This window comes from Drosophila eugracilis, unplaced genomic scaffold (genome assembly GCF_018153835.1).
Source record: "Drosophila eugracilis isolate 14026-0451.02 unplaced genomic scaffold, ASM1815383v1 contig_75, whole genome shotgun sequence".
In the NCBI taxonomy this organism is placed as follows: Eukaryota; Metazoa; Arthropoda; class Insecta; order Diptera; family Drosophilidae; genus Drosophila; species Drosophila eugracilis.
This window is the reverse complement of record NW_024573645.1, coordinates 936,862-958,860: the sequence shown is the minus strand read 5'-3', so window position 1 is coordinate 958,860 and position 21,999 is coordinate 936,862. Positions and strand designations below refer to the sequence as shown.

General features: G+C 39.7%; 6 protein-coding genes across 12 annotated transcripts; 3 read left to right on the top strand and 3 right to left on the bottom strand.

Annotated features, from left to right (window-relative positions):
- The first annotated feature begins 315 nt into the window (after positions 1 to 315).
- On the top strand, positions 316 to 969 carry LOC108105249. The gene has a single exon (XM_017211724.2). It carries the CDS (start codon positions 316 to 318, stop codon positions 967 to 969), a length of 654 nt encoding a protein of 217 aa, XP_017067213.2.
- A 2,354-nt stretch (positions 970 to 3,323) lies between these two features.
- Positions 3,324 to 6,115, bottom strand: LOC108105305 (protein TAPT1 homolog). Its single transcript, XM_017211799.2, is given in 4 exon segments — positions 3,324 to 4,749; positions 4,751 to 4,897; positions 4,952 to 5,562; positions 5,883 to 6,115. Coding segments are annotated over 4 exon segments (1,980 nt in total). The 5' UTR covers positions 6,046 to 6,115; the 3' UTR covers positions 3,324 to 3,690.
- Positions 6,116 to 6,393: 278 nt separating this feature from the next.
- LOC108105300 (nuclear cap-binding protein subunit 2) lies at positions 6,394 to 7,444 on the top strand. The gene is made up of 3 exons (XM_017211793.2): positions 6,394 to 6,521; positions 6,577 to 6,794; positions 7,111 to 7,444. The coding sequence occupies exons 1-3, from the start codon at positions 6,474 to 6,476 to the stop codon at positions 7,307 to 7,309; spliced, it is 465 nt and encodes a 154-aa protein (XP_017067282.1). The 5' UTR covers positions 6,394 to 6,473; the 3' UTR covers positions 7,310 to 7,444.
- Positions 7,368 to 8,493, bottom strand: LOC108105299 (peroxiredoxin-5, mitochondrial). Its single transcript, XM_017211792.2, has 3 exons — positions 8,337 to 8,493; positions 8,010 to 8,144; positions 7,368 to 7,820 (listed from the first exon to the last, which is right to left on the bottom strand). Exons 1-3 carry the CDS (start codon positions 8,442 to 8,444, stop codon positions 7,491 to 7,493), a joined length of 573 nt encoding a protein of 190 aa, XP_017067281.1. The 5' UTR covers positions 8,445 to 8,493; the 3' UTR covers positions 7,368 to 7,490.
- A 57-nt stretch (positions 8,494 to 8,550) lies between these two features.
- On the bottom strand, positions 8,551 to 9,249 carry LOC108105301 (ubiquitin-like protein 4A). Its single transcript, XM_017211795.2, has 2 exons — positions 9,092 to 9,249; positions 8,551 to 9,028 (listed from the first exon to the last, which is right to left on the bottom strand). Exons 1-2 carry the CDS (start codon positions 9,137 to 9,139, stop codon positions 8,684 to 8,686), a joined length of 393 nt encoding a protein of 130 aa, XP_017067284.1. The 5' UTR covers positions 9,140 to 9,249; the 3' UTR covers positions 8,551 to 8,683.
- A 349-nt stretch (positions 9,250 to 9,598) lies between these two features.
- On the top strand, positions 9,599 to 21,995 carry LOC108105271 (serine/threonine-protein phosphatase 2A 56 kDa regulatory subunit gamma isoform). 7 transcript variants are annotated; one of them, XM_017211753.2, is made up of 9 exons: positions 9,599 to 9,717; positions 11,486 to 11,910; positions 13,317 to 13,491; positions 17,463 to 17,659; positions 17,801 to 18,135; positions 18,198 to 18,428; positions 18,538 to 18,930; positions 19,050 to 19,293; positions 20,427 to 20,910. In XM_017211753.2, exons 2-9 carry the CDS (start codon positions 11,536 to 11,538, stop codon positions 20,571 to 20,573), a joined length of 2,097 nt encoding a protein of 698 aa, XP_017067242.2. In that variant the 5' UTR covers positions 9,599 to 9,717; positions 11,486 to 11,535; the 3' UTR covers positions 20,574 to 20,910. The 7 variants fall into 7 exon arrangements, with proteins under 7 accessions (XP_017067242.2, XP_017067243.2, XP_017067240.2 ...); XM_017211754.2 differs by having other exon boundaries at positions 9,602 to 9,717; positions 11,489 to 11,910; XM_017211751.2 differs by having other exon boundaries at positions 9,602 to 9,717; positions 11,319 to 11,910.
- Positions 21,996 to 21,999: the final 4 nt, after the last annotated feature.

Sequence of the window (21,999 nt, the reverse complement as noted above, 5' to 3'; positions counted from 1 at the left end):
CAGTAAAATATTCCTTTTTAATTAATAGAGATTTATTTAGAGATTTATTTATTATTTTAGTCATTTCAGTGAAGGTACATTAAAGTCTAACAACTTTAAGTTTTACACTAAATATGAAGCTATTTTCGAATAAAACTTAATCCAGAGAAAACCCGTAGAGAAAACATGTTTTTTACTCATTTTCAAGATATGGACTTTATATTAAATAGTTGTTATATATTTTTATAAGTGTAAAACTATGAATACAGATCTTAACACTTCAAACATTCAAAAACCAATAGGATATACCCAGCAATTCTTGTCAAATCCTTAAAAATGAGGGTCTACTTGTATCAAATGCGACCGGTGCTGTTCCTTTTCTATTCCGTTGAGACGATGGTCAATATGGTCCTGCTGCACTTCCATCTGGATGTCTTCAGTTTTATCAATACGGCATTGATGGGATGGTTCGATACCTTAACCCATTACTTTTATATGATTTACTTTTATACATTCACGATGGTAACACTCTTTGCCAGCATAAATCTTTGTACAGGAAACAGAACCTCAATAGTGGTAGAAGTAGTACGTCCATTTGTCGGTTTTGTTATGTACACTATATGTTCTTTGTTGGCATTAAGTGATGCCGAAACGGATTTGTACATTTTATACGATAAATCAAAACCGGAGGATATACTACTGCCGGAAAAGCCACTTCATCCGTATTTCGATATTTTAAGGTCTATGGCCAAGACCTCTTTGGTTGCCAGTGTTATTCATCTGCTGCATTGCCTCATCTCATTGGATGTTCTGCTGTCGAACGATGATTCAGATGACGAACGGGGCGAGGAAGCTGAGGCCACCGATGAGGAAGTACAGTCGGACTATCTACCGGTACGTCTTTATGTACTCGGCGGCGTAGTACAACACTGGCTGGAGCAGTTTGAATGGTTTCGCGACTACACCGGCAGTGGCTTTAGTACTATCTAATATTTTTAAGATCAAATATTTAAGATGTATTTAAAGTTCTTAATAAGTTATAGACAAGTTCTAGGATATACAATAAGTTATATCATTGAAACGTAATACCATCTCCCTTGGGTCATTATGCATCTTTACGTTTTTGTTATATATGCAACAATATGTACCCTTCCTATCACTATTCTTATGACGTCAGTGGGAAGCAACAGTTACGGGCTGCATCATACAAAGCTCATTGTCGTCAATGTGTCAACGATAAGCAGCTGGGTCCCCTATATATATATATATATATATATATATATATCTGTATCAGTATCTATCAAAGGGATAGTGCGCAGGTCCCAAAATCGGAGAAAGAATCGATAAATTATGGGGCAGAGTGGCAGTCAAGAGCAAGGTAAAGCATTGCCCTGGTACTGTTGGGTGTGGTGCTTTCATTCATAAAAAACTTGGTTATATAGTATAGGCCATGGCCCTCTCCCAGTGGACTTACTCAAGGCTATTTTTAACGCTCGCCAAGGGCTGCCGGCCGGATGTCGAGGATGATTTTTTTTAAAAGGAACTTTTCCTTATTGCTTCTTTTGAACTATGCAATAAATTATCAAAAGTTTACCTGAAATATAGGTTATTAGATGTAACTAAAGTGTAAGCTTATGGCCATATAGTAAGGTTGCGCTAAATAATTGCCTACTTTTTAGGGCTTTCCACTCAGAACCGAAAAATATTCTTACAGAAGAAATGATATGATAAGTGCTTTTAAAATACATTAAATCTTAATTGCAACAAAGAAAATCCTTAAAAACTTCAAAACAAAAATGTTACCTACCGTTATCTTTATATAAATTCATTAAATAATTTCGAAGATACCAAAAATATTTTAAAAACATGAAAGAAATTCAACGAATTCTTAAACCCAAAGAGGAAAGTCAAAGTTCAACACCAAAAAACAGATGACTTTAAGGGCAATGCCAATAAAGTCATGAATAAATCTTCACAAATTTCATTTAACAAGGAGGAAAACGTATTTTCTTCGCCCACGCTGAAAGCGAATGTGAAAAGTATATGAATGCGAAAAGGGAAAATCAATAAGGACGCCATTCCGCAGGAGTCTTGTGTGTCCTTGAAATGGGGAAAAAGGGAAAGAGCCATTCATGAAATTAGCCGAAGTTTTCATGAATGAAAATGACCAACGAGAAGTTTGCAAAGGAGAAACTCATTGGGTTTGTTTTTTGGTGAGTTTGCGCAGGATGAAATTGAATATTTTTGATAGGGGTTGGATCTTCGAAAACCTTCCCCTTTTCAGGGCACTGACGCAACCACAATGCGCTGTTCCAAGGTCAGCGTAAAATTTCATTCATAAAACTGATACGCCCCATGGCGTAGATATATACATATATATCCATGGCGCGTGTAAGTTCCCCGGGTGGTGGTCATGGATGGGATGATGGTTGGGATATGGAGCCATGCGGATGTGGGCTAAACGAGCACTCCATTTGCAGCTTGTTGATTTTTCTACGCGTGCAAACACAAACAGAAGCCGGGGAAACCTTTTCATTCATGAAACCAACTCAATTGAGGAGGGTGTGGTAGGTAGATGTTCCAAACTTCCGACTTTCTAATCCCCCAACACCCAGCGAAAAAGCTCGGGGCCAGCAACAGCATTAGCAATTTTTGAAACGAATCCAGAAAACAATTTCGCACTAAGCTGAGAGCAATTTTTGCCCCTAGGAATTTTGTGGTAAACTTTGTGGATGACTGTCATCTTACTGTCTTGAAATGGTAAAGGTTATGGGATAAATCATGCGTGAGGTTATACACATGGGATGAAATTAAATTGAATATGTCACGTAAAGTAAAATGTTACGTCCAGAAAAAATGTTCTTAAAGGATAGATTATTGCAACTTAAAAATGTAATAACAAAACATTGAAGTCAACCAATTTATGTAGTAATTTAAAATTACTTTATGATATTTTACTTCATTGATGCCAAAAGATTTCCATAATGATTATTACATATGCAAAGCCCACGTGTCGTATGAGTAATATTTGGGCAATCAATCAGAAATTTATCTTATTAAGAAAAATTACCAGCGAAACTGGGTAGACGCATCTCGGGCTTCAATGTCTAGCGTCTGAGAGTCTGCCTACAGTAAACGCGTGTGCACGTGAAGTCCCCTGGTGGGCACCAAGTGCTCCTTGAAATTTCCAAAAAAAATTTAAATTTAATTTTAAAAAAAATTTGTATATATTTAAAAAATGTAATATCAATAAAGACATAATGAGTTTAAAATAGTTTTTATTTAATTTAAATAGTATGCTGTACGAAATATATTATATACAAAAGAAAATGACAAAGTTTTCCTTTAAACAATAAAAACTTCCAACTTTTAATCATGAATATTATTTATACAATTATAACTATTCAGTTTCCTTGCAATTGCACACCTCTTAAGAGTAATAAATATATTTAAACAAATTATGTTGTATATGTATTATTTTTTAAAAGTGCTCAATAACAGCCAATATGGTAGTTTTAATGTGACATCGCAGAAAACGAATTTACAATTCTTTTTTATTTTTAGATATACCTTAGGGGGCATACCATTCTAAAGGATTTTGAGGCACAATTTGTTATTCTAGAGAGAACATGTGTGTTGAGCTAAAATCTAAAATTTATTTATAATTACAAAATGGGCAACAAGCGATAATAAATAAGCATTGATTTATGGCTACAGCTGTGTCGTTTGGTTGCCGCTCGCTGCTCCGGAAGTCGCCACCTTTTCCACCAAACTGGGAATCCCCGGCTCCGATTCGGATCGTTTGTGCGTTCGCTTGGGCTGCCGTTGGGTTGCCTGCTTCACCTTAAGGTTAGCCTCTCCTCCTCCAGAATCGTTAAGCAGCATCAGATCCGGCTGGCTGCGTACCAGGTCCTGTTCCTGGTAAACTTCCTGAACGGCTGCGCTTGTATTGGTATTGGTCACCTGCTCATTGAGACACACATCATCCAAATCCACATCGCTGTTGGAGAAGAGAGCTGTGGCGCCCAGTTCCAAGGAGTTGGTAACATCTAGCTCCTGATCACTGACCGCTTTCTTTGGCGTGGACGTGGAGGAAATCGAAGCACGAGAGAAATTCTTACTCACATCCAGATTTGCTGCATTTGGTGGGGTTAACACAGTTGTCACTTGTGCTGGCTTTGAGCCAATACTATTGTTATTATTATAAGTGTGATTCTGCCCGCTTATCGAAGCCGTTGAGACAGGCGCAGCTGTTCCTAGAACAGGCACATTGGTCATGCTACTCGGTGTAGAACTATTCCGTTCCGTCTGATGTTCCTTCATTAGTTTGCAGGCCTTGCCGAGAGCGCAGATGGTCAAGCAAATTCGCAAACCCATGGCAAACAGATATGCCAAAAGGAAAAGTAGCCAAGCAGCCAAATTCTCGAAAGACACCGCCGTATAAATGGCTTTTATCAAGACCACAGCCAAGGGAAATGGTACAAAGCCCATGCGTCTAGCCACCAAATCCGAGTGATCCGAGAAGGCATGCTTTTGTCGGGTCTGTGTCATATCATATGCCAAACTGGTCGTGTACTCTCTATATATGCTTTCCGGTAGCTCATTGAATCTCGTGATAAACGCATGCTTCACCCAATCAATCAGTATTTCCGTAAATAACACAGCAAAACAGTCGGGCAGCATCACACAGAACTGGGTGATACTCCAGTCGAACTCTTTCATGGTTTGGATGACCACAATAAAGAGCAGGACAGACAAATGGAAGCGCTCTCCGCACATCGCTGCACGTCAACTGGAACAGGTTGTTCTTGTCGAACTTTTTAAACACGGATCCCTTTAGCTCTACAAAATTGTTGGAAATCATGATGGTCAGCAAACCCTTGTTGTTCGAGTTCACTGCTACATTCAAACAGGTTGCCTGAAAGATAAAGTTCAGAAATAAGATTTCAAAGGTAAAGACAGATAAACCCACCTGAAACATAATCAGTCCACTGTGCAAAAACATATAAATCAGTGTGAAGAGGACATGCGTGAGGACTCCGAAGTGCTCCCGCTTGGAATTCTTTGGTTCAGTAGCGGTCCAAAAGAGAGCATCGATGGTATCCTGACCAAAGGCGGACAACAGCCGGTCGCCTACCTCCAGCATGTTGTAGAATATGTACAGCTTTATGATCGACTGCGACTTAATAATGTGATACATCCGATTAGTGTCCACCGAAAGCATTATCAACGTCACCGTCATCCAGATGACGCCCTTGAGCAGGTCACAGATCTCCGCTGGCGATAGCAGCCTTTGGCCGCTGCTACGAAGACGAAAGATCCTGGCAACTGTCCTGGAGACCAATGCCCAAATGGCCATCAGGAAGCGGACGGGTAGAAAAGTATGGATGTAGAGGAAGGAGTCAGCACACTGCATTATCCCGTAGACCATGAATCGCTCCAGATCTCGCGGTATGCGCATGAAACTGTAGATCTTCTGCCTCCTCGCGGAATAGCGCTCCTCATCGTGCTCTAGCATGTAGCCTCGCGTCATCTCCACTTTAAAGAAGTCGAAGAATGTGTTTGTGCAGGTCTCTGCGGGTCCTAAAAAGTATTAAATATTTCTTATATGCGGTTCGAATTTAAGAATAATAAAACAAGAAACGGAATAGATATCCTTATTTCCAGAATCTCTACTAAAACATAATATTAAAATATTAATATTGCATCTCAAAAGGATATACAGTCCATTAAGCTAAAGCAGCACTTTTTGGTGTACCCAATTAAGATTACTTGTGCCGTAGGATACCCTCAGGACCTTTTTCATATAAAACAAGGGTAAAGCACTCTTTTTTAAGGTCCTGAGAAGGGGTTTGTCAAAACTCAAGGTACATTTCAGTATGTAATAGGAAACCCATGTTTACCGCTCGCTGTCGGCGTCGCTGCAACGTCATCCTGGGTGAACGGTCCCTTTTGCTTAATTTCCTCCTGCTTTTGATGATGCAGTTCTTCCACTCGATTGCCGGTGACATCACCACGAAAGCGCAGCTGCCGCTTGCCGCCCGCCGAATTCAGTGAGATGTTCATTAAGTACGGTGTGTAGAATCCATAAAATTAATAATAACAACGAGCTGTGAAATGTCTGGGTGAAATAGTAGCAATTTCGAAATGTACTAACGCTTAGCGAGAATACCAAAAGGTAAACACTATGAAAAAGTATCGCTATGTTCTATGTTTTTCGTTTCATAAATAATTTTAAAAATAAGATAAGTTTTTTTTATCTTTAATAAATTTAATTTTAGAATAAAATGAATAGTATAATCTAAAACCTATAACTATTAAACAAATTAACCAATTAACCATCGTATAAAATCACGCTTTCCGCCAACCGATAAATACAGCCTGTGAAATGATCACAGCAATCGACGGAAAGCAAATCTATCAACAAGTAATCGCTGGAGTACCGCCACTAAATAAACGCGTAGAAAATATTTCATTAGTTTATATCAGAAAATATGTCTGCTTCCGTGGAATTAAGCTCGTATCGCGATCAACACTTCAAGGTGAGTACATTCAGAAGTCTATCTACCAATATTTAACACCATAATCCAATTACAGGGTTCTCGTTCGGAGCAAGAACGCTCACTCCGCGATTCATGCACACTTTATGTGGGAAATTTGAGCTTCTACACCACAGAGGAGCAGATCCACGAACTATTCTCCCGTTGTGGGGATGTCCGGGTGATTGTAATGGGTCTGGACAAGTACAAGAAGACACCGTGTGGCTTCTGTTTTGTGGAGTACTATATAAGATCCGAAGCGGAAGCTGCCATGAGGTAAGAAATGAGGGAAAACCACATTGTTCGCGGCATTTCTACAGTTTACTATATCTGGTCTGTTATTAGTTTCAAAAAAGACACCTGTCGAATCTACACATCTAGGAAATGTATGATAAGGGGACAATTAGGTATTTTACATCACCTTTACTTCCTCTATGTAGCCAATAGGATTTTAAAAGTTGTCTATAAAGGATGCATAAATTGGCTTGCCTACTTTTATAAAAAACTTTCAAAATAAGTTCATGGATTTGCAAAAAAGAATATTATCTATAGAACTTTTAAGAATTCCCATTCTCTTATTTTCGGTTTTTAGATTTGTAAATGGCACCCGCTTGGATGATCGACTTATTCGTGTGGACTGGGATGCTGGCTTCATAGAGGGCAGACAATATGGACGCGGCAAAACCGGTGGCCAGGTGCGCGATGAATATCGGACAGATTACGACGCTGGAAGGGGCGGTTACGGCAAATTGTTATCTCAGAAGATTGCTCCCAACACCGACAATCGCTAACACCTATGATAAGATTAAAGACTTAGCCTCCAGATTTAGATATTAAAACGCCTAGTAATAACATCTCTAATCGCATATATTGTACGTTTTACATAGTTCTTTTGAAGACGTAATTGATATCATTGCGGCCTAGCATTACTATATGAGTTTCTAGTTCTTTTTCTGGGAGACTGGAATCCATTTACTTCTTGCCAATGTTGTTGGCCAGCGAGCAGCTAAGACCTGTGCCATCGGGCTCTACATTCAACTCGGTCACCTTGCCGTTTTCAACCACCAAGGAGTAGCGCTTGGAGCGCACGCCTCCAAGTGGGGGCAGATCAATAGTCACATCCAAAGCCTTGGTGAAGCCACCGGCGGGATCAGCCAGTAGGCGAACCTTGCCAGCTGCTCCATGCTCCTTACCCCAGGCGGACATCACGAAGGGATCGTTGACCGAAACGCAAACAATCTCATCTACTCCCTGCTTGGACTTCAAGTCGTCAGCGGAGCTCACATAGCCGGGCAAATGGGTCTGCGGGTTAAAGAAATTGATTATTCAGTTGTTACGTGTTCTGTATGAATTACACTGAGGTGCAAGTAGGACTGTAAAATGTTTTAGACGTAGCAAATTGAGCTTAAAGCTCACTTTCATTTATTTAAATGATCTTTTTAGTGAAATTTCAATGTTTCAATGTAGGCAAATTGGAAGATATGTTCGTACCTTGGAGCAGCCGGGAGTAAAAGCACCGGGAACGCCGAATATGATAACCTTCTTACCGTTGACCAGGTCGCCAGTATTGATCTTGTTGGCGGGGGAATCCTCGAAGAGGTCCACTGCAGGAAGGGAGTCACCAACCTGAAATTTAGGAAAATCACACACACAAAAACAGTTAGAATGAAAAGAGAGGAAGAGGTTGTAACCTTGAAGCGTTGCAATTTCTCAACCGCCGCAATCAATATTTATGCAGTTCGCCCCACCGGCTTATGTAACGGATTCCCAGGCTGCCGTACAGCCGTAAGCCTATGTTTTCCGTTAGCCACCACTTACTTTCACCATAACTGCGCTGGTTTTGGATAAAGATCGCTGCGAAATGATTTGTTGCTGCAGCGCGGAGTTCACAACTCGGCCAAGAAATTTGCACGACAGCACACGCATTTCTTCTCTCTTCTCACACACACACGGTTTCAAACGCACACTGCCAAAGATTGCATCTGGTCCAAAAGGGTTGCCAGACCGACGTGAAACCAAAACAAAATATGGGTTGTATTTTTTCAGTCAAGTCTTAATTTTTACTACCTCATTCTTTTTTATAAAGGGGGAAATAAAAACAGTAGGGCGAGGATAGACTTCCGTCATAAGGGAGGGTGGGTTTTTTTTTCCCATTTTTACTAAGGTTATGTTCCCGCTTTGCTGACTATACTATCCGCCAATCTCTCCAAATCATCCAGGCTCTGTTCGTTGATTTGTCGCTCAAAATCAGCCATAAACTCATTGGTTAGACGCTCTGCCTGGGTTTCGGAATAGTGCTTCCGGAAGCCGCGCAAGATACTGTCCCTCAGGCAGGGTTTCATTACTACCAAATTAAGTTTGGTGCCCTCTTTGATATTGGGATAGGATGCAATTGTCTGTTCATTGTTCAAGGGGCGTCCCAGTAGCAATAACTTTTGATTGGCCGCCAATATTTGGAGTTCCGCTTCGATCTGTTGTTTCACCTCCAGAATCGTGGATGTCTGGGACACCTGCGTGGAACATTTATCCATGAATTAACTAATAAAGGGTTTTGGATTTTATGTAATAATTACCTCGATGGTGCAGTCTTGGCCCTTGAGGACTTTGATTGTGATCTGCATAGCAAATTCCGGAAATGTTTATAAAAAATAAAAAATATGTCTCACTCGCAATATAAACAATCGAGCTTTGTGTTGCCACCAGACGAAAGTTGCCACCACTTTAAAACAAGCCAAGCAGCCCTGAAGAACAGTAATATTAGATATTAACTTTTTGAAGGGCTTACGACATTATACGCCTACACCGTAATTCTCAAATGCCTTGTTTCTTACATATATAAAAAAATTAAAGTTAAACAACGTTAAGTCATAACAGTAAAATAACAGTATTTTTAGGAGTAGATAACAAACTAGCGAATCCGAAAACCTGGTTAGTCATAAAATAGAAGACAAAAAATGTAATATTAATTGAATAAGTCTATGTATTTATACATTTTTTACATTTTAAGTCTGAGATAACATAACATAAAAATAAGAAACTATCGAGAGCCAGTCTAGTCTGGCAACGCTTCCGCGCGCCTTCAGCCCTGGCAACTATATTTTCTATTGAGCACCGACAACGTTGCGTGAATAAAACAGTTTACATAAATTATTATTTACAATTGCACAGACCGTTGATGTTGTGCGTTCTAAGCGAAAAGGTGAACTTGACCCCGGTGCCGATAGTCCGCCGAGCAAATAGGTGTGAAATTCGCGAGCGAGCCTTGTGAAATTTGCACGCGAAAATCGAAGCAGCGGTCGAAGAAATTGCAGCGCAAATAATTCGTATAGCCTCGACTGAATTTTTAACTCGAGAGCGTTGTGCGTGTGTGTGGGTGTGTGACTGTGATTCTGTGTGCGTGTGTAAGCGTTTTTGTTAGAATTCGCATTTTACGTAAAGAACAAGCTTTTATCAGCAGTGAATTTGATGTTGGCGAACCTATATCGCAGCAGGGCCAAATTGAACAAGTTCTTGCAGCTTCTGGCGGTAAATTGGCCAAATAAGATTCCTTAACCCCCAAAACCCCCCTATTAAGAAACCAAAAATTAATAACCCACAAAAACCAACCTCGCCCCTTGACATTCAAAGTTATATTCGTTTCCCCCCACATATACATATAAATATATATATAATAATTGTGTGTTTGGGTCTTGGAAGTGCAACTACAACTATTAATCGTGCCTAGTACACATTTTATTTTTACGCTCTCTCCGACTATCTCCATCGCACTCTCTCTGTGTGTTTCATCCCTTTTTGAAACCATTTAAACTAATGAGTGTTTGCTCGGTGCTTTAACTATATTTGTGTTAAAGAATGCCTATCCTTGCACCTCCAAAACTATAAAAGAAAACGGAAGAAAAAACCACCAACACCACCCAAAAGCGCTCTTCTTCCCCCATTTTCCTTGGCATGTCTGGCAACCCTGGCGTTTGGTCGACGGCCATTGCTTCGCAACTTGTTGCTCGTCCCTCGCATCGCTTGCTCTTCCTCTGCTCTCTTTTCGAAATTTCGCTCTCTATTTCTCTCTTCCGCGAGTGTTTTGGCATTTTTGTTATTTATTTCCGTTTGAGTGTAAGTTTTATGCAAAAAAAATTAAACAATGAAATGCCTGTAAAATGTGCTAATTTGATAGCTTTTTCCAAAATAAGAAATTCGAAATCCCCACAACCACCACCTGTCCAATTGGAAGTTACAGAATTAATCAGAAAACGCTGGATGAACGTGTTTCTGGTACCGTTTAGAACCGGATTTTCTATGCTAGAGAATAAGAATATGATGTTGCTTATGTGGGGACTTCTTGTGACAACTTTGGATCTCCGATTCGAAGCGGTTTTCCGCCATTAAGGCAATTCCAATTGGAAAGCGCACAGCCAGAGATTCTAAAAGGTTGCTCCGTTTCCCATTAGCAATGTGTTTACAGTGGTGGTTAAGCAAATAGCAGCGAGTGCCAGGGTTAAAATAAAAAAGTTATAGTTATTGAATTCCCTAAATACTTTTTAATGATTTCTGAATGTCCGGTAAATTTAATGAAGTCAGTTTTCTTCAATTTCTTGAAATTTTTATTCTTGCATATAAAATAATAAAAACATAATAGAATTCGGTAAACCCTTTGTTTATTTTGACCCCAGTTGTACGATGCGTATATGTGTGTTTCGAGCGTGTGTGTGTGAATTTTTTGTGGCTTTAATTGCATGGTGTGTTGTTGTTGTTATTTTCTTTTAGTTATTGCTACGTTAATTTCTTTCTTTCGACACTCCACAGTGCAAATATAATTTTCAGATAGCAATCAATTGAGAGCGGTCCAGCCCGGCTGTTGTATTTGTTTGTTTGTCCGGTTGTTTACGTTTTTTTCGGTTCGTTTTCGCTGTTTTTCATTGGTATTTTTGAAATTTTTTTTCTAAAAAAAAACAAACAACAAAACACAAAAGAAGAAGAGAAGAGCACATCCAAAGAGCCCAATAAGAACCGATTGCGTATTATGGATAACGAGGCGTTAGAACCAACAACAAAGAGCAGTACGTCGGCAGCGGCGCCAACAGCAGAAATAACAACAGCAACAGTAGGCGCATTAGCAACAACAACAACAGCAGTAAGCACAGCGGCAGCAGAATCCAAAAACGAAACGGCCACAAACAACAATACTAACAACACAAGTAGCAACACAAGCAGCAGCAACAACATAGTCATACCGGCATCGGCCACTAACGGTATCAAAGAGAGTAACAGTAACTTAAGTACAACAACAGCATCAGCAACAACAATAATAGTAGGAACAGCAGCAGCGGGAACAACAACCACAACGGCTACCATACCAATTGTGGTGACCAGCGGCGGTGTTCCAATCAGCAGTGAGGTGAGTAGATGTGCCCAAAAACCAAACACCCAACACACTCCCCACTCACTCTCTCTCTCTCTCTCTGTCTCTCTATTTCACCTGTCACCCTATATGCATGCCTACCGTTATTTTGACGTAAACGTAAATCTTAGAATAATGCTTACTGGTACATTGTATTTGTATATGTGATTTATGTTTGTGTATATATACATATAGAGCACAACACTTCCCTTAACTCTATCTTATCTTATCAGTGCAAATGATGTGTGTTATTATGTCCTCCCACTACCCCCCATTGTCGCACGATTCAAGTTGGAATGACCAACACCAATTAGATTCACAATGTTGCCAATTGTTTAGTGAGTGTGTGTCGTTGGATAACAAATCGAATCAGAAATCTATTACCAGTGCTTGACAAGCCAATCAGCAATTGGCCATGTTCTACATTTCCAATTCGACTATTTTTTGGGATATCTTATTAGATTTGTGGAATCAAATTTTCATTGGTAAAATAACGCATTTTGAAGTTATTTAAATTATGAGTTAAAATTTTTTAACTTTATTGTTGATTTTGGTTTACTTATAATTATCAGTTAAGAAAAATTAGCGATTTTTTAATTTCACGATAGCTTAAAATAGAAACCCCTATAAAAACTTTACGATAGTGTAAATGATAACCGTAATCTAGCATTATTTATTGCTTTTAAAGTAGTTTTTCAAGACGTTATCATTATAAATTTCAATGTCTTGAGTTTTACGTTTTGATAAGAATTTATCGCTTCCTTAGATTGACCTGAAATCATAGATTTTGTGAACTTCCTCAATTTTGTAGAGCAACTATAAAATGTTCAAAAAATAGAAACTCCCATATTTTGAAATTTCCATATTGACATGCCTGCTTTTATATATAACTTTAAAAAAACAAGGACAATCACTTTGCTTTTTGAAATGGCCAGCAAATAACTGAGAAAAAAACCTTAACGTTAGTGCCTGGAAAATGCATACACAAAACCTGTGTTTGTGACACCACCTGATAATCCCTGGTAGATGCCAGCAATATAAAACTATATGGAAGACAACCAAAAACCTGACCCTGACCTTACCCAGTGCACATCTCTATGTTTGGCATTACTAACTAAACTCAGACTAAAACACACCCACAGGCAGCTCGTCTTAGGCGTCAAGGATTCGCACAGTCCAAGGTAAAAAGCGATCGCCGCAATGGCAACGAAGGACCCTCCAACTGCTTTGCTATGATCTGATCTGATTTTGCAAGTGCTACGTTTTGAGTATGCTTTGTTTTTCGACCATATTTGTATATTGCTTTGCATTTGTTGTTACCAACTTTTTTTATCATTTACTAATTATAAGCCAAACGGTTGAAAATGCCTAACGATAAAAACAAACCTTGTAAACCTTTACAGGCTAACAAAGACAAGGACAGCACACCACCGCGGGATGCACCGCCGCCCACGCCGATTACTAAGGGTCTGAACCTTACCGGCACTCCACTCGTCCGCAAGGAGAAACGCCAGACCAGCGCCCGATATAATGCATCCAAGAACTGTGAACTGACGGCTCTTAGTCCTTTGAATGAGAGTAAGTAAAATATGAAAGGATGGATTACTTTATACTATAAATTTAGTACGTTATTTTGCAAACCTGCAGTTCGGTTTTATAGGATTTTACTTCCTTTTTTTGTTATAGCATACTTTTCAGGGCAGGGACTAAGCGATATAAATCAAATAAATTTTAATGTTTCATACATACAAGCTTATTATAAAAAGAAAATTTTAAAAAGTTTTTAAAAATTATATTTCATCTATTCCCAGTTTTTATAACCAACGATTTTTAGGTATAGATTTAAGGAATATTTTTGCAATTGAATAATTTTTCCATTAATGATAATAAAAGGAATATATACGAAACCTTCGTATTTAATTAGGAATACATACATATATATGTATATAATACCAATTAGAACTGAGTAAATTTCCATTGTTACAAGATAAGCTTTATAATTTACAAATCGCTTTTAACATCTGATCTGCAAGTTTGTTCAGAATAATGGTCGGCAAAGTCGATCTTGAAAGCTTTTATTACCGGCGCTTGATTAATTTCGCTCAGCTGTTGTAATTTGTTTATTATTTTTTTTAATCATGTTCGCGAAAGTTAAAGGTCAAGGGAGTGTCGTCTGATTAGGTGGGTGGCAACACTGACGCACGGCCTGCACACACACGCACAGCCGCACACTTAGCCGCATCATTCACACCTCTCTCAAATTTCTCTTTCTCCATCTGCGAAATTTCAACACATGCGCTCTCCCCGCAGCCTCTCATACACAGGGGAAAAATAAATAAATTAAATCCCCTTCTACGTAAATAAATAAGAATTTTACTTTTAAATATCTTAGGAAGTTAAAACAAAAAATGCATTTAATTAAGTTAAATAAGATCTTGTGAAATGATAGGAATTGAGTTAAGAGAGTTCCTTACAAAACAAAAGTAAAATAAAAAGTTTCGTGATTACCAAAGACCCAAAATAACTAAATAAATATAATTCAAATTTGTAGTCGTTCCTAAAAGCTAAGTCTTCGCCCTTAAAAATAATATAAAACATTTTCATATAAGCTTGCACATAGGCATATCGAATGTTTTCGATTATAAAATCAGATACGTACTAATTTTTGCCTGTGTAGTATTAATGTCATCGGATTGTTATTCACTTACCTTTACGCTAATTGCTTGGGCGGTTTTGACTCACAAATCGAATAAACACATTTAGCTTGTTCAATATTATTGTTTTATAGCGTTTAATTGTTGTTGTGGTTCCCTCTCCCATTGAACCGCTCTCCTAATCAACCATCCACCCACCAACTCTCTCTATCTCCGAATTTCTCTCCATTTCGTTCTCTCGATATCGATTTTTCCGATTGGCGCAGCAGTCGAAGCAACAAAAAAGAACCGTTTCAAGACAGTGCAAACGTCGAGAGCCCCAAAAACTTTAATATTAGTTAAAAATATTCGTTTCCCTAGTTAATTGCTCTCCTATCCTTCCCCTGATTTTATCCACCTTTCCAATCGTAAGTTAAAAAAAAAATAATAATAATTAAGTCATTAGATGACGAAAGAAAAGTTTTAATCAGAGGCGTTGTCGTTCATTTCCATTTTCATTTTCATTGCATTTCATTTCGTTTTGTGTTTTCCATTAACGCATAATCGCATTTGGCATTAATCTAAACCATTATCTATATTGCAATTCCATTACAGATTCTATAGTTTCATGCTTAGCGTGCCCAAATTGAGTTTCTAGTGTAGTGTTTCTCATGTATTGTTGTTGGTCGGCGGGGGCGGCTGAATAAAAGAAAAATAAAAATCAAGAATCGAGTGCCATTTGAACCAAGTGCCGGCACTAATGAGATGGTCTTCGGTGCTATGTTGCTGACGGGCAACGGGCTTAAAGGTCCCAAACAGCAGCAACATCAGCAAGAAAACCAGAATCACCAGGAGCAGCAACATCAGCAGCAACAGCAAAAGGAGCAAACGAAACCGGCGGCCATTAGATCCGCCAACAAGGAGCAAGATCCACAGCCCGTTGCCGCCGGGTATTATGCCCTCGGCATACGCATACCAAAATCACCATCGTTTCACAGTGGTCTAGATCAGCTGGCTGACGACGAGTTGGAGGATCAGGATCAGGAGCCGCAACAACAGGCCGGCAGCCGATTTAAGTTCACCAGCGTGGAGGAGTTGAAGGCCAAGTTCGAGGGGCGGAAAACGCCCCTCTCACCGCCGGAGGCATCAGGAGCTTCTGGATCGGGAGCACCACCCACCACATCCTCATCACCCTCTTCCTCTTCCACTAGCTCCAATTCCTCGGCTTCGGCCCTGTCCTCGCTCTCCCAGGCGGCCTCATCCTCGCTAGCCTCGGCAGCGGCCAACTCCTCTGCCTCATCGTCGGCGGCCACCTATGGTGGTGGAGCTAATTCGGCGGCAGCGGCTTTGATTGCATCCTCGCCCTTTGGATCGCAGTCTTCCACTTCCTCGTTGTCGTTATCCTCGAATGCCGGCATGTCGAAGAACGCGGCAGGAACAGGTTCTGGATCAGGATCGGGATCTGGACCTACAACGACAGCAGGTCCAGCACCAAGTAGTGGAAATTCTCTTGTGTCCACTTTGGCGCAACACTTCTCGGCAGCCACATCCGCCGCAGCATCTGCGGCAGCAGCTGCAGCATCCTCAGCCTCGGCGGCATCCTCTTCATCTTCCGCCACTAACAACGCAGCCAGCTCCATCGCCGCCAGCAAGGTTTGCAGCTTGGTTTTGTCCACACACACACATGCGCCGAGTCCAACATCTAATCTGCCATACCATTACCACATGTGCACCATCAAATATGTACACACTTTTCCAATACCTTCATTGACTCAATTAGCTTTTGGGATTCAAAAAACTATAGTTTAATCATTTTTAAAATAGTAAATCAGTTTTTGTTTTTAAAATTATTGTATGTATAGAATAGATTAATGAATCTTTAAAAATGTAAGTGACCTTGAATTTTCGACATGAAAATTTGATTTGATTTGCTTTGTTTTTCAAATAACTTACTATTTATTCTTTTAATGTAATTAAAATTTAAGCAATCACTAAAGCTAATTCGATCAATACCAATTCATTGAAAATCACACACTATCTCCTCCCCAATTGATCGAACCGAATGTTGATAAACCAAAAAACTACTCTGCTCTCATTTCATCGCTACCTCATCCTCCAGTCACCTGTAAGCGCGGCCGCTGCCATTAAGAACATACTGAATGCCACCAAGAGTGTGGGCACAAGTGCTGCGGCGGCGGCAGCAGCGGCGGCCACCTCCTCCACCTCATCATCCTCATCCTCTACGCCAGTGGTGCCGTCATCCGCAGTCGCCGCCGCCGCTGTCGTTGCTGTTCCCACCACCAACGATATGCCCGCAGAGGAGCTGCGACCGACGGTGGCCCAGAATCTGGTGGGCGGCATTAGCATCTCACTGGGAATTGGCCAGCGGAATGGTGGTGCCGCACCAGCGTCATCAGGAGTAATGGTGACATCTAACGCCACGCTGGTGGTAACCACATCCAGCCTAAGCATGCGGCAGAACGGTGACATAATCCCGGGTCATCCGGCTGGTCTCCAGGCCTCGCCCCAGACGCTGCAACAGCTGACGGGCAGTCCAGGAAGAGCTCGCGACCGGAATCTATTCTACTCGCCACCCACCGCTTCGGTTGCCCTGGCGCTGCCTGCACTGCGAGGTTGCTATCCCAAATGGCCATCCGAGCCAAAGGCTATGGGAGGAGTTACCCTCCCTACCCATTGCCCTTGGGCTTGAGGTCCTTCAACTACTTGATCCTTTCTTCTGATCTTCATTATGTTTTCGTTTTTGAGTTTCGCTTGCCTGCTTTTGTTAGTCGTTTAGTAGTTGTCTACGCTTAAATTATATTTTTTATTATTAAGGTCAATTTTTTATGTTTAGTTTAGAAGATATCTCTTAACGTAGCCCTAAAACTAATTATGTTTTACTTTGTATTCCCTTAGAGACGGCCGCCAGTGAACGGGAGGAGTTGTTCATACAAAAGATCCGACAATGCTGCACACTATTCGACTTTTCGGAGCCGCTGAGCGACCTCAAATGGAAGGAAGTGAAGCGTGCGGCCCTGCACGAAATGGTCGATTTCCTCACCAACCAAAATGGAGTTATCACCGAAATTATTTACCCGGAGGCGATTAATATGGTTAGCTAAAATTTGACTTGACTAATCTCCATTACTCGTAATCGAAATACCATTTATTTCGAAATGAGTAATGGAGATTAATAATAATAATTAAGATTCCTTTTTAACATATACTAATTTGTATTGTTTACAACCCTCCAGTTTGCTGTCAACCTTTTCCGAACGCTGCCGCCGTCATCTAATCCAAATGGCGCTGAATTCGATCCGGAGGAGGATGAACCCACGCTGGAATCGTCTTGGCCGCATCTACAACTTGTCTACGAGCTGTTCTTGCGTTTCTTGGAGTCACCAGATTTCCAACCGAACATGGCTAAACGTTTTATTGACCATCAATTTGTATTACAACTATTGGATTTATTCGATTCGGAGGATCCACGTGAACGTGATTTCCTAAAGACTGTTTTACATCGCATCTATGGAAAATTTTTGGGCTTGAGAGCATTTATTAGAAAGCAGATCAACAATGTCTTTTACAGGTGAGTTTTGCTGTTTAAAACCCTTTAAATAAACTCTATAACTAAGATATATTTTTATTTAGATTTATTTATGAAACGGAACATCATAATGGCATAGCCGAATTGTTGGAAATCCTGGGCAGCATTATCAATGGGTTTGCTCTACCGCTCAAAGAGGAGCATAAACAATTTTTACTTAAGGTATTGCTGCCATTGCACAAAGCCAAGAGCCTCTCGGTCTACCATCCACAGCTTACTTACTGTGTGGTGCAGTTCCTTGAGAAGGATCCTAGTTTATCGGAGGCGGTCATCAAGTGAGTAAAATATTATGAAAAAAAATATTTAACACATTGTTAAAGTTTGATTTCCATCAACTTAAATTTGTCATTCAATATTTAATATGTTAATTTAATATTTTTTCAGAAGCCTGCTTAAATTTTGGCCGAAGACGCATAGTCCCAAGGAGGTGATGTTTTTAAACGAGCTTGAGGAGCTACTGGACGTTATCGAGCCGGCCGAGTTCCAGAAGGTGATGGTACCGCTTTTCCGACAGATAGCCAAGTGCGTTTCGTCGCCGCATTTCCAAGTGGCTGAGCGGGCGTTGTACTATTGGAATAACGAGTACATTATGTCGCTGATAGCGGATAATTCGGCGGTGATATTACCCATCATGTTTCCAGCGCTTAATCGTAACTCAAAGACGCACTGGAACAAGACCATCCATGGTCTAATCTACAATGCGCTCAAGCTGTTCATGGAGATGGATCAGCGTCTATTCGATGAGTGCAGCAAGAACTACAAACAGGAGAAGCAGATGTAGGTGCAAGTATAAGGACGACAAAATCTAGAAATTAAGAATAAAAACTAATCACTAATGGAAGTTAACGATAGCAGTGTCTCGAAATTTAAAATTGTGGATTTCATTGCATTTGCAGGGAGCGTGAGAAGCTGTCACAAAGGGAAGAGCTTTGGCAGCAAGTGGAGAGCTTGGCCAAGACCAATCCGGAATGGACGAAGGCGCGCCGCTTTAATGACTGCCTGCCGCTCAGCGACAGCCGGGCCCTGTACGATCAATATAGTGAGAATAGCGATATAGCCTACGATCAGAGCGAGCAGAAGGCGCGCCAGCCGCCGCCTCCGCTGCCGACGCAGAAACAGGGGCTCCAGGAGCCCAGAGAGGTGAGACAGGCACTTGCCACACTAACCACACTAAACAACTACTAATCCGCCACGTGTGATCCTGGCGTATGCTGTGAGCTGTGAGCTGTGCCCAGCTATGGCCCACTCTGGTTCAACTCTAATTCTAATCGAACGAATGTCTGTTAAAATAATCACACTCATGTCATTTAAAAAAATACATATTTGTATATCTTTAACTTTGTCTATTGATTTATTACTTATTTGGTTACCTCACTCTGTTGCCTGCCAACCTAAAACGAATCCATGAATCCATCTACGACACAAAAACTATCTCTATCTGTGTCTAACATTTGGCTTGCACTTTTGGTTGAGCGCAGAGGTTCATCTCATATGAATATTGGGCGGAGTTCATTTTTAATAGTTTATATTATATAGTAGTTACTGACACTTGACATCATCTATCAACTCATTTGTGGTGTTACTTAATACAATAATAATGTTTCTCTTTTGTAAAATATAGTTTCTGATTTATGTTTTCTTGGAAATAATCAAGATTTCACCTTTCCTTTCAATATTTTACATTTTTGAGCATGTTTCTAAGAGAAATCTCTGTTCTAATTTTAAACATCCAGAAAATATGATTTCTGAGTAATATTGTCCTACTATGACTATAAATTCTTTACAGAATTAGTTATTTATTACGAAGAAATATTGTATAAATATTTTGTCTTTCCAAATGGACTTTTAATTTATAACTTTTATTAGACCAAATTGATTGGTCCAAAAGGTTTATAAATAACCAAATCGATCATCTATTTATTTAATTTCTGATCTTAAATGTAGTCTAAATTATCATTTTGTTAACAACTCAACACCTAAAAACCAAACACAACCACTCACACATTCGATTCTAAACGACTTTGTAAAATAATTGGACTTCCGGATTAGCTGATGTATATAAAGTAGTTTTTTGTCGTCAAAATGGTGGACTCATCACCAAAATTAAATTCAAGTCCAACACCGGGTTCCACAAAGCGCACCCGCACGTATGTTAATCACCATGCACCACCGTGTTGCTTCACTCGTTCAGTGTGTGTATGTTGAAGGTGAAATTGTCAAAAGTTAGTGGGTCCTTTTTCTATTGCCAAAAACCCTTCCCCTTCCACACACAGATACGGGGCGAGCGGAACAAGGACAAGCCGCTTCTTCGTCGGAAATCGGACCTGCCATCGGACAGTGGAACCGTGAAGGCTCTCATCGAGCACAAGCGAACGGATGAGTACCTAACCACACCGCCACCGGATGGAAACAACTATTAGGATCTATCCGGGTTATCGTCGGCATACTTTTGAAAGCCCGAGGCTTTGATTAGAGTAAAAGTCCATAAAATACGCAAAAGAAAGAACACACCCATACACTCCAAACTTAGGCCAGAAAGCATATATGTTTACAAAAACTCCAGAGAGGAAGGATAGGATCCTAGCACAACTAGAACAAACAATTTTTAAGGATGCTTCGGTGACATCGCATTTGCATTTTGTCGCTTAGCGGGGCGTGGCAAACAAATTGCAACACAATATCTTTATATAAACATACAAAATACTTATCTATAATGAACTTGCATAGTACCAATAAAGATCGAAAATCCCAAAACGATATCGAGAATATATATATTATATTTTGTTTACGAATGCATTTTAAGTTTACATTTATTTTTCCAACGCATGAAGCTTAGCCTTGAATGATTTCGTTTTAGTTTGCATGCTGTTGCTACCTAGCGATGCTTAAGCTATACTTTTAATCAATCCGATCAGATATGCAATAATTTTTGGTATCCTAATTATGCTCTTCATTTCAGTAAACACGTGAAAATAAAAATTGTACAGTTGAATTTGAATTGTCTAACTTAAGGCGTAGGCGTTTACCACCTTGATTGAGTATATAACTCTCGACTTCTGCCACATACTTCGACATAGCTATATGACATCCACACCACATGCATCCTTATATCTATTAAAGTTATAATTAAACCTATAATTAAACCATAATATATACATATAGAAATATATGTGGGGACAACTGATGTATTCCTAATCGAGCAAAAAAAAAAGATCGGAATTAGGAATATATTTTGTTTTTTTGAAGCCATAGAAGGATCCTGCAGTACGTGAAAATCTTAAGAATGTGCCAATTTCTGGATCCCTAACTATAGCTAAATACCTAACAAAAGAATGATTATAAATATCCTTCTATCATCATCAACCCCCGAATCATTCACAACAAGAACAACAACAGACTTGGACTTTGCTGGTCGTAGCATCTACTTCTATGTGTTAATCTATATATATGTATTAAATATTGGATCCGTGTCAGCCATACGTTTGGTTCTATAGTCATTATCGGGTCCGTTAGACAAGGAATTATGCAAATATTCTCAACTATTCTAGATATGGGCGACGAAGCAGATTGAAAGTTTTGCTACCACTACCAAGTGCTGTACACGCCAAGAAAACGAAAGGCTTCAGTTTAGCTATAGACACAAATATATATATATATATATATATATATTATAAAAAGAGATGTATTTACATATTTTTGGCATTATAGATACATACACAATGTGGACAATTGCAAAACAATAATGTGGAAAGGTAACGGGAAAGTAATTCTTAAGAGAAGGCAGATTTTTTCTTACAGGAAACGGTGAAAATCAAACTTTTCAATATAAGAATTATATATATATAT

Coding starts and splice junctions, on each gene's coding strand:
- LOC108105249 (XM_017211724.2), top strand. CDS start 316: ATGAGGGTCTACTTGTATCAAATGCGACCGGTGCTGTTCCTTTTCTAT.
- LOC108105300 (XM_017211793.2), top strand. CDS start 6,474: ATGTCTGCTTCCGTGGAATTAAGCTCGTATCGCGATCAACACTTCAAG. Junction 6,522..6,576: donor ATCGCGATCAACACTTCAAG/GTGAGTACATTC, acceptor ATCCAATTACAG/GGTTCTCGTTCGGAGCAAGA. Junction 6,795..7,110: donor GAAGCGGAAGCTGCCATGAG/GTAAGAAATGAG, acceptor TTCGGTTTTTAG/ATTTGTAAATGGCACCCGCT.
- LOC108105299 (XM_017211792.2), bottom strand. CDS start 8,444: ATGCGTGTGCTGTCGTGCAAATTTCTTGGCCGAGTTGTGAACTCCGCG. Junction 8,145..8,336: donor CCAGCGCAGTTATGGTGAAA/GTAAGTGGTGGC, acceptor CCTAAATTTCAG/GTTGGTGACTCCCTTCCTGC. Junction 7,821..8,009: donor TTACTCCCGGCTGCTCCAAG/GTACGAACATAT, acceptor TTTAACCCGCAG/ACCCATTTGCCCGGCTATGT.
- LOC108105301 (XM_017211795.2), bottom strand. CDS start 9,139: ATGCAGATCACAATCAAAGTCCTCAAGGGCCAAGACTGCACCATCGAG. Junction 9,029..9,091: donor GCCAAGACTGCACCATCGAG/GTAATTATTACA, acceptor TGTTCCACGCAG/GTGTCCCAGACATCCACGAT.
- LOC108105271 (XM_017211757.2), top strand. CDS start 15,312: ATGGTCTTCGGTGCTATGTTGCTGACGGGCAACGGGCTTAAAGGTCCC. Junction 16,200..16,665: donor GCTCCATCGCCGCCAGCAAG/GTTTGCAGCTTG, acceptor CTCATCCTCCAG/TCACCTGTAAGCGCGGCCGC. Junction 17,660..17,800: donor ACCCGGAGGCGATTAATATG/GTTAGCTAAAAT, acceptor ACAACCCTCCAG/TTTGCTGTCAACCTTTTCCG.